Source organism: Ipomoea nil, unplaced genomic scaffold, assembly GCF_001879475.1.
Source record: "Ipomoea nil cultivar Tokyo-kokei standard unplaced genomic scaffold, Asagao_1.1 scaffold0980, whole genome shotgun sequence".
NCBI classification, from domain to species: Eukaryota; Viridiplantae; Streptophyta; class Magnoliopsida; order Solanales; family Convolvulaceae; genus Ipomoea; species Ipomoea nil.
The window spans coordinates 3388919-3400934 of record NW_017617408.1 but is presented as its reverse complement, the minus strand read 5'-3'; the positions used below and the strand labels follow the sequence as shown (position 1 = coordinate 3400934).

General features: G+C 30.8%; 1 protein-coding gene across 1 annotated transcript; it reads right to left on the bottom strand.

Moving 5' to 3' along the window:
• Nucleotides 1-5009: 5009 nt before the first annotated feature.
• On the bottom strand, nt 5010-11259 carry LOC109179898 (TMV resistance protein N-like). Its single transcript, XM_019329378.1, has 6 exons — nt 10833-11259; nt 10408-10589; nt 7452-8583; nt 7042-7329; nt 6244-6921; nt 5010-5531 (listed from the first exon to the last, which is right to left on the bottom strand). The coding sequence occupies exons 1-6, from the start codon at nt 11139-11141 to the stop codon at nt 5028-5030; spliced, it is 3093 nt and encodes a 1030-aa protein (XP_019184923.1). The 5' UTR covers nt 11142-11259; the 3' UTR covers nt 5010-5027.
• Between the last annotated feature and the right edge of the window lie 757 nt (nt 11260-12016).

Below are 12016 nucleotides of genomic sequence, written 5' to 3'. Positions count from 1 at the left end.
AACACATGATAGACAATTATTAGGTATATACTCTCAGGAAAGTTGGTCGAGACGAAGCTCGGTTAAATACCAACTCCTTAGACAGAGTAGCGTCGCAAGGGGACTAGTAGCAACAAGGCCTTTAAGCCAGGGCCATAGAACTAGTATTCCTCCCCAAGAAACTTCCCTAAGTCATGCGTTCTCATGTTTGAAGTAAAATCGTTTGGAAGATCTAAAGATTGTAGATTCACATATGGATAAGGCTTTAAATTGATGAATTAAGTTAACGGACTAAACGTGCTTAAATTCAGGCACTACCGTAACTAGAGTTTATGCATTAGTCCAACTTAATTAGGAATAATATAATTCCATCCTAAATTTATGCATTTCTAAAGGCATAATAAGACAAAATTGCATAATTTAAAACAAAATAATATGCTTAGGACAAACATGCATAAAATTAAACATTAAACTCATATATTTCAAACAAATTGCATAGTTTAAAGCAATTTACAATATGAGATTTCAATAATTTTGAAATTTTAAACTGTAAACCCATGACAAAATGTTTTAATGCATAAAGATCAAATTTATGAGAAATAACTGAATTTACAAATTCTAACAATATCAAACCAAAATGATATGCTGTCATTTGTAATTCAAAATCTCACAAAACCTAATTGCATAATTAAACTTAATATTATGCACTTAATTAATATGATCAAATGCAAAAAACAATCTAAATAGTATGAAATCACACCAAATATTAATTTATTCATACTTAATCAAATATGGGCAAAATCATTAATCATAATTCAAAGACTGAATGAATTATGGAATAAATGTACAGTAATGACAATAGTCAGTTGCCTTAGAAAAAAAAAAAATTCTTATCTGAAGCATTGCCACATAAACATAATTGAAAACAAATCAGGATTCATAAATAAACCATAATAATATTGTTATCATTAAAATATTAATGGTAATAAATAAATAACCTTATAATCACCATTAATATTTTGTAATAACAACCAAAGTATGGTAATATACCTTCTTTAATGTTTCCATTTTTCTTAAAGAAATAAAATGTGGCAATTTCAAAATTATAGCAGTCAAACTATAACTATAGCACTAATTACCAAAAATGAATAATGATAAAACTTAATGACTAACCTTAATGATGCAAATTGCATCTCCCATAGTGCTATAATTCTTCCATCTTCATCGTCAGTAACCTCAATGCAACGTCCCGTAACAATAAACACTAAATAGGTAATCTTTCCAAACATAATAGATTACCAAGAAATAATAATTACTATGAAAGGTAATAAACGAGATTAGCCCCTAAACTTAATAATAGTAATTAATAATGCCAAATATAACTTAATAAATGGCAAAACCGCAAAACCATAATTAAGGGGATACTGAATGTCAATCTCATATTACCACATAACAATTAACCAAGACTATAATCTCTTTCAGGGAGACTGAAATTATGGTAATAATCAAATTATCATTGTAAAGGCAATATACCAACTATATTGCTTACTATATCATTAAAGGAATTAATATTATTATTAAGGCCCTGAAAACTATTTGATAGATTAAAATATATATAATCAACTTAAACAATAGTTATAATTCTTAATGGCCAAAATAACAATTATAATCCTTAAATTCTTAATGGCTCATAACTAGACCCAATATAATAATTATAGCACTTAATCACTCAAATTAGACTCATAAACTCAATGGTCCAAGTGAGTTGTGACATGGATATAAAATGGTCTAGTACTGAAATATATCCAAACTTAATAATTAATATTATTACCAACCAAGAATACCATTAACATAATATGGTAGTTAGTAATAATTAAGACTTAGTGAACATGTTATGCATAATAATCAATATTATTACCATAATAAACATGTTATAAGTCAAAAAAGAGCTATAATTATTATTTAAAATATCAATCAAAATGGTGGGATCCATACTTTAATGACCCAAGATAGGTCCCAAATAGCTTGTTCAAAATAGTTTCTAAAGTCCCAGAGACATAAAATTAAAATGTTCTCAAAATTAAGGGGAAACCAAACAAGCTACTTAACAGGCCATAATGCTTAAAATTGGCCAAAGGATCTAAAATTGAATGATATTTAATAATGAATTTATGAGTTAATAATATGTTAATCCAACCTTAATGCATGCTATTATGAATGTATAATTATAACAATAATTTATGAATATACGTAGCATGCTTGAATTTGCATATTAACATATTATTAACACATATATCCTAAATAAATTGCAATACTTTAGGCAATTAAATGTAAACCTCAATATTAAATTAAAAATTCAAATAGCAAATTTAAAACTTAATATTTGCCAACAAGTGAATAATAATTTAATAAGAAATTCAATGCCAAAATTAAGGAAACTATAAGGCATCATCCAAAAACAAGCAATTATCATATTTTAGATAATATTAATATGGTAATTTGAGACTAAATAATTACCATGTATCCTAATTAATATGTAATATATTAACTAAAGCAAATGAATATGGTAAAAAATATATATATATATATTGCATTTGAATATGGAATTTGCATACGGCTTACGATACAGTCCTTTGTGTCTTCCTGGAATGCCGCATGCCAACGCCGGACAAAGCTTGACAAACAACGACCAGCGCCGGCGACAGCCTGCAGCACGGAGCACCATCCTCCACCGTTGTCCACGTACGCTGCCCGTCGCCGCCCGCCACCGGTGACTCCAAGTCACGCCGTCGTTGTTACCGTAAAAAATGGAGACCGTAACCGGCGACAAAATCCGGCGATTCTCTTCCCATCAGCAAGGCTCACACTGGAGAATCCGTCAATATTCCTTTGTAGCCCATGAACCAGTGGCCATCGTTCATCTCGCACGTAGTCCGGAGTCCAAATACCGGTGATTCTCGTAGTCGTTTCCCGGCAGAAAAATTTTGAGATTATAAAAAAACGAAATTATAATTGCTTAATAAAATAATTTTCAGCAGTCCAAAAATCATATACAAAATCTTGATGTATATGAAAAATTAATATTGTTTTTAGGCAAAACAATCAACCAGGCAGAGATTGATAAAGGCTCTGATACCAAATGTGAGATTTAAATATACAAAGCATAATCTACGAGAAACTTAACTCGTAGCAGCGGAAGCGGAAGCATTGTAGATCTCCAGCCATAGTTGATATCCTGTTGTATTGTAGATCTGCATAATAGGGTTAGCCGTTTTGTCTCATACTTGACTCAGAACCCTAGATGGTGTATTGGTATTTTCTGAGCAGTATGAGTACCATATAATATTCATGTATCTTGTATCCCATCAATACAAGCTTTATATAGGCACATTGGTGGATATAAGACTTAAACCTAAAGGTCCAACCCAACCAATTACTTAATGGGCCTAGTCCACTTGCACCACATAAGTAAGACCCATAATATATAATATATATTATACGGGAAAGTCTTACATGCTCATATATTGATTTTAATTTATCTGGACAATTGTGTGTTATAGAATCTTATACCAATTTAATATTATCAATTCAATATATAATATTTTTTTATTTTAACATGTGGAAAATGTTGACCCCTCAAGAAAGGTAATACTAATTCATCTTTAGATGGTACAAATTTTTTGAGCACAAAGAATCGATCTACAATTGGATTGTTTACAAGTTCATTGAGTACATCGTACCATTTCGCATTCTCAATGATGGTACGTTATATATAATATATAATGTAGTATATATATATATATATATATATATATATATATATATATATATATATAAATTTTAAACAATAGTAAAGATAAATTAAAAATGGAACGAAAATTAAAAATGCAACGAAAATAAAAAATGAAACGAAAATATTCAAATAATAATATTATACATCATCAGTTAAAAATGGAACAAAAATTGGGTAAAAATATCACTACACCTGATATTCTAATTGGCTAATTGATTAATTGACTGCAAAAAAAAAGAATAATTGGCTGAAAATGAATATGATATTACTAATTTACTGAAAATATAAAAGGAAATAAATATTAATAGTTGATGGCAAATAAAAAATGATCCATGATTAACTAATATGAAAGAATAAATGGTTAGATCATTGCATTTTAATTAAAAATGAAACCGAAACTAAAATTAGACGGAAATATTTTAATAATAATATTCTACATCATAAATAGTAAATGCGTATTTTAAACAATAGTAAAGGTAAATTAAAAATGGAACGAAAATATTTTAATAATAATATTATACATCATCAATTAAAAATGGAACGGAAATTAGGTAAAATTATCACTGCATATGATATTCTAATTGACTAACTAACTAAAAATAAAAAATAATTGGCTGAAATGAATCTGATATTACTAATTGACTTAAAATATTAAAGGATCGCTAACTAACTAATATAACCATTATATATTTTCACCCGAGTCACTCATCCTGGACTAAAGGTGTTAGCTCTAAATGATGATGGACAAGATTGTATTGCTACTACCAATGTCGTCTACAAAGAGGTTTCAATAATGTGTAAATATGATCGTTGATATTATGTTCTTTTTAATGACAAAATTGCTATATATCTAGACAAAAAATATATCTTCCATACAAATGAACTAAGATAGCAATTCATTCTTATAATTGATTTGTCAGAGAACGAGCACATTTGCCTAATTTATAAAAAAAATACTAAACAATGATAAATAAAATCTCCAAAGTTACAACACCGCATGCGTACATCTAAACGTTATGATAAATAATTTGAGCAATTATTCGCTCAAATTCAAGCAATGATAACATCAAAACACATAAATGATCCAAATCATATCTTCAATTGCACTATATAATATTTAATGTTCTAATTTAAATAATTATATATCAATCCAAATATTTTTAATATATTACAACAAATTCATTCCGTGCATCGCACAGCCAAAAATACTAGTGCTATTAAAAAAAAAAAAAGAGCTTTATTTTGGGTCTCATGTTCAACCACGAAGGTTTCTTTTCCTCTTCTTGGTGGTTAAACCAACTTTAGTGATGGGCACAAACTGTACAAACCCATCTGTGTCTCTGTACAATGCCACCACTCCTATTTTCTTCACCATACTCGCTTTAACTTGTGTTTCATCAACACTAACTTTCATGACTTCTCCAACTTTTATATGTGTACCTAACCCATCATCCCTTGGACTCCAATGTAAAAATGAAATTTCTTCCACTTCGTATTGGATCTCATATCCATATATTTTGACTCCTAAACCATTAATTTGAATTGAGACTACAACATCACGGTGCGGGAGTGGTTGAGCTTTGAATACCACCCAAAAAAATAATCCAAGAAATCCCATTGTATAATTCTCTGAAGAATTGTTTAATGGCCATTGAAAAGATAACAACGATCCTTCTTCCTTGCATCTAATCCAACTCGGAACTTCATTACATGTAAGAGTACATGTAAAATCAGACTCCAACTTGGGACCTATTAAAATCTGTACGTGTAAGGAAATTAAAATCAGACAAGAGTATCAAGAGATAGAATTAATGAATAGAAATTAATTATGTACAACATTTTAGCTATATATTTATCATTAGATCCCGATAGGTTCAATTATATTCCCCACTAAAATTTTGTCATTAATTAATATTAAAATAGAGTTAATACCCAAAATGGTACTTGACTATAGTGGTTTTCTCAATTCGTGCTAAATAATTTTGGTGACCTAATGTAGTCCCAGTCTTTTGTGTTTTTGCTCAATTTAATCTTCGTTTGTTATTCCGTCAAATTTGTGTTAAATAAAGGGACAATTTAGTAATTTCAATACTGATCTCTCTTTATAATCTCAACCCTGCGAAGTGCGAAAATCATCTTTCTTTTACAAATTGCTCCTAGACCTGCGAATCAAATTTTATATTCGCAGGTTGGGGAGTAATTTGTAAAAGAAGATGGAGTTTGTACTTTACATGTCTAGGAGTAAAGAGATGTCAATATTAAAATTACTGAATTGTCTCTCTATTTATGACCAAATGGACGGAATAACAAACAGAAGACTAAATTGAGCAAAAACACAAAAGTTTAAGAGTACATTAGATCACCAAAGTCATTTAGGACAAAATTGATAAAAGCCATTATAATGAAATACCATTTTATGTGTAGATCGATGACACAAATTGAAGAGAGAGGAAAATTAAATGTATACATACCTCCTTAATGTTGTTTGAGAGAATGTTATGTGGTGTACCTCCTAACTTCAATATCAATAAGGAATGAAGATTCTCCCAACCTTGAATCTCCTTCAACTTTCTACAACCACTGAAATCCAACTCATACAACCCAGTACACTTTGATAAGTTGGGTACTTTTTCTAATGAAACACAATTTCTAGCTTCAAGACTTGTAAGTTTTTGAGGAAGTTGTGGGAGAATTTTCAGCTTTTTACAGCTGCTTAAATTGATTCTCTCAAGATTGGGAGGGAGTTGTGGGAGCTTTTGAAGGTTTTTGCAGTTATATAAACAAATATGAGTGAGAATGGGAGGGAAGTCTTGAACCATGTATAAGTTCACACAATTAGACAAATAGAACAAGTTTTCAACACTATGAGAAAGCTTTGGGAGTACTTGTAGTTTCTCGCAGAAATCCAAACCAATTGATTCAAGACTCAATAAGTGGCAAAGATTGTTTGGAAGTTTCCTTAGCTTTGAACAAAAACCAAAATCTAAATCTTTTAGTCTCACCAACTCTCCGATGGAAGAGTGCACTTTTACCAAATTTTCGCATCCTCTAAATGATAGCATACGAAGATTTTGAGCGCCACTGAAGTCCGGAGTTTTTGTCAGATATTTGGAAAAACTGAGGTTTACATACTCCAAACATGAAAAACACTGTTTTGCATTGGTCCATGCATGCAATGAACAAAAAGCAAAACCAAAATTATTATCTTATTAACAATTTTGTTATAGCTAGCAAAGAGATTAAAAAAAACAATAATATTACAAACTTACCTTTAAGGGGGCTCGAAATTCTTTGATGTTGCTCTGCTTCATTTCCAATTTCACAAGCTTCCTAAAAGAACAATTGGATGGAATATTAATATATTTCAATGGACAACAATTCCATTGCAGACATCTAAGTTCCTTGGATAGATGCTTGAACTTTCCATCGAGATAAATGTTCTCTCCATTGATTTGAAGATATCTTAAATTCTTCATGTTTTTGAATGCTTTTGTATTGTACTTCATATTTTTCATAGGAGAGTCCTTAAATACAATCACCTCAACTTTTTTTGTACCCTACAAAAAAAGATAAACTAGTTAGAGAAACACATACACTACATTGCATGGTAAATAATTAACTAAATTGGCATGCATGCATGCATGCATTTTAATTGATAAAATAACAACATAATGTAAACCTTTTTTCCAATAAGCACATCATGGATATCTTTAGGGCACCACAAGCGACTACGTTCACCTGGATTATTAGGTGACTCCAAACGAATAATTTCTCTTCCCATTGCTCGAATTAAGTCATGCATACTAATCCGGGTAGTAATACGGGAACCCCAACCTTGTTTTATCAGGCATTTGTCAACTAAGTCTCGAATTTCAATGTTTGAGAAATTGCCCATACTATCAATAGTGTCCTTGTCACATCCGCCGGTGAAACAAACAAGATCAAGAAAAGCAGATTTGGTACTATCATCTCGAAGCCCATCATAACTAATCTTTAGTTTAGCTTGCACATCTTTATGAGGAATTTTCTTCAATTTCTCAAAGGCACTAATCCATTCCTCTCTCGTTTTGTCAAACAGATAAGTCCCTAAAACTTCAAGAGCTAATGGAAGTCCCACACAATGAGCCACTATGTCATTTGCAAGCTTAGTATAATCTTCTTTTGGTATTGGCTCCCCAAATGCATGTAGGCAAAAAAGTTGCAAAGACTTTTCACGATTCAATCCCTTGGTTTCATAACGTTCATCCTCTTTCAACCTTTTCAACACATGTGTCTCTCTTGTGGTTAAAATAAGTCTACTTCCTCTATTAAACCAATTTCGTTCTCCACATAATGCATTAAATTGGTTTATATGCTCTAAATTATCAAGGACAATGAGACACTTTTTTACTTGAAGCCGCTTTTGCAACAACATGATTCCTTCACCTACATTGGTGATTTTGATCACCTCATTAAAAAGTTTCTCAAGAAGCTCTTTTTGTACAACTTTTATCTGATTATTTACTTTCTCAATATCTATCAGATTATCTTGTCGCCCTGAAATTGTTGACTCTATCTCAAGGAAGCAACTACTTTCGAAGTATCCAAAAAGTCTATTATAGACCGCTCTTGCAAGAGTTGTCTTCCCAATACCTCCCATACCAAAGATCCCAATTATACGTACACCATCATTCGGTTCTCCACACAATAACTGAATTACATGCTCAACACGAGAATCGAGTCCAACTATGTGTGTGGCAACAAATATTGGTACATGTTGTAGTATCAACTGTACATCCTTGATTATTGCATGGATGAACTTGGATTCATACCTTCAATTCACATATCGAAAATGAAAGCATCATGAAGAAACTTGCAATTAAATACATAATCAGACTAAGTGTTTCTCAAAAATAATACTTATACTGCAAATGTAATACTAATCAGAAATAAAGTGTTTATTAATTACTTATAGAGAAAATGTAATGTTTTTGAAGAAAGATGTAATACTTTTGAATTTTGATATCAAAGTATTACAGTTTCCCACATAAATATTATTTTTTCTCTTATAACTAACAAACAGTTGATAATATTACTTAGGGCATCCACAATGGTTCTTCCCTTTTCACCCCAAATTGTGGGCCAAACTCCTCACATCACATTATAATCTCATCTCTTATTTTCACTCCAATCTTCTCCCATTTACTAGCTCTCTTTTTGTGGGTCCTACTCATTCCAACTCATACACATCATCAGTTATTTTATTCACTTTTTTAATTAATAATTTAAATTTTATAATTATAATTTTGATTTTAAATAAAAATAAATTTAAATGACGAAATACAAAAATTAAAAACAAATTATAAATACTATATTATATACTAAAAAGTAATAAAATTTAAAATAAATTTTAATATAAAAATTTACAAAATAAATTACAATATATATATATATATATATATATATATATATATATATATATATATATATATATATATATATATAAAACAAAAAAAAAAAAAAAAAAAACAAAAGATCAGCGTCAACGGTGGGAATAATTTCAACCGATGAGGGTAAATTTAGCCTTGTTTAGATTTTTTATTTTTTATTTTTATAAACACATGGTGGGGTAAATACACAATAAATGCACTCCTTTAATGTTTCTCCGAAGAAACTATCTTCACTCCCCTCCAACTACTCTGGCTATATTTGACAAACCTATCTAAAAAGATAGCTAAAAGCTGAAAAGCTATAAGCTAGAAGCGGAAAACTAAAAAGCCATTAACTAGCTGATTATGCTTAAAAGTGTTTGGTAAAATTAACTTTTTATATAAATGTAAAAAGACTAAAAAGGACATTTTCATAAAATTTAAATGACAGTGATTATTATATTATTTTTTATATTATTAAATATATGAGATATATTTAATTTAAAAAAAAAATTGTTTTTATAATGTATATGAGATATATATTAAATTAAAACAAAAGAAAAAAAAAATTAATTGGGAATGTTAAAAGATGTCATAGATTTATAAACGGACGATTGGAGTTAGAACTTTAAGGAGTTGTTGGGGATGAAGAGTTGCGGAAGAGGATGAATAAAAATATAAGGAAAGAGAAAAAGCCAAAACGATTTTAATTAGGAGCGGTAAAGAATGTCATTTATTTAAAATCATCAGGATAAAGATAGGAAAAACATTAGGAAGCTAGTAGCTTATTTTTGGAACGCTACTTAAGATAATTTTTCAAAATAAGCTCTTATTTTAAGCTAATAGCTTATTTTGGAAACATTACCAAACAAAGCTTATAACTTATTAGTAACTTAAAATAAGTTATAAGCTTCTAAATATGCTCTACCAAACAGAGCCCCTGTCCTCTTTTCACTCCCTTTCTTCCCTTCTTTCTCTTTGGGTTGGAGATGCCCTATGTAAAACTTTTGATGAAGAATGTAATACTTTTACATCAAAATGAGTATTAAATTTTCATATTGACCCGACCTGTCTCACAAATAAGAATCCGTGAGACAGTCCTACACAAATGTGACCCTAAAAATAATAATGATATAATCCATAATCAAAAGGTTTAACCAATAGCACATAATTGACCACGAAAATAAATAATTGTTAAGAGAAAACATGGAGGAAGTAATACTATACCCATTGGCGATGCCTCGCAAATCCCATCCTGACATGTTTGCTACTTTCGTGAGCGCATCTCTCCATTTGTGTACTTTATCAGTTATTCCAAAACATTTTTCGTGCTTTGCAAAGGCCATGCCATAGTTCCCACTTTGCTTACGCACTTCAGAAGGCTCAACGTCATAAAAAATAGGAAAAACTACTCCCTCTGTCCCATTTTGCATGTCTTACTTTCCTTTTTAGTTTGTCCCAAAATGTTGTCCTCTTTCCAAAATTGAACATCACCATCATTCTACTTTTTCCCAAATTACCCTTATGACTTTTGCTTTTATTCCCAAAAGTGAAAAAGTGAAGGGCATAATTGAAAAATACATAACATTTACTTTAATTCCTTAAAAAGCGTGCAAAAAGCAAATGAGACAACCAATTCGGGACGGAGGGAGTATTTGTTTTTCCTTCTCCTTGGACTCAACAATTTCCACTAGTTCGTCAAGGCACCACCTAGACGAGGCGTAATCTTTAGAGAAGACTACCATAGCGATTGTTGAACTTTGGATCGCTCTTTTGAGCCCAGGGACAAGATATTCTCCCTTTCTGAGCTCCTCTTCGTCTCTAAATGTGCGGATTCCAGCTTGATATAGCGCAGAATAAAGATGATCGGTGAAAGTTTTGCGTGTATCTTCACCTCTAAAGCTCAAGAACACATCGTATTCGCAAGCAAAGGATTCATGAGTGATTGTGGGTGTTGCCATAGATGGAAGAAAAGTGAGTAAAAGAAGCAAAGCTATAAAATTAGATTGAAGATGGATAGCAACTGCGAATTGAAAGACTTGAATTTATAGAGGGAAATGGTAAAGTAGTAAATGTAAATACGGATCGGAGTGAGTATATATCATATATGATATTTGGAACGTAGAAATGCCAAATTTATTAATTAGGTAGCTCCAATAATATAGCTTTTTCATCTACTAATCAATAAAGCTGTTGGGAAATAGAATAACTGAATGCCGTCGGCCATCAGCCAATTATTATACCATCTACATGATAGACTATTGATATAATGTTCATTTTTTGTGTATTGAAAGTTTATTTTTAGGTATATTACTTGAAAATAAATTTTCAATACATTAAAAATGAACATTCAATATATTAGAAATGAACATTTATCTATGGTCCACAGTATGGTTGGTTGTCATCTGGGAAGGGATTGTTATGCCGTGGAACCGTGTCCACCTTGCAAGGTAGACACGGTTCTATGTTCATAATTACTGAACTCTATATTCATAATTATAAAACTATGTGTTCATAATTTTAGAATTCTATGTTCATAATTTTTGAACTCTATATTCACAATTATAAACAGTTTTAGAATCGTGTCCACCTTGCAAGGTAGACACAGTTTCACATCATAATTTGCCTCCGGGAAGACATTTAGGTATTTGTAATAATGTACGGCAGGGCCCAAAAGTTTAATATAAATAATATTTCTCAAAAATAATCAGTACCTACCCAATATGAAAAAAGTCAATCGTTATATCCTACACCACGGCGCACATAGCACTGTGCGTCGCGCGCCTCCCAAAACGACGTCGTTTTGGGGTCGTGTTGGGAGGCGCGGTAGGAAGTT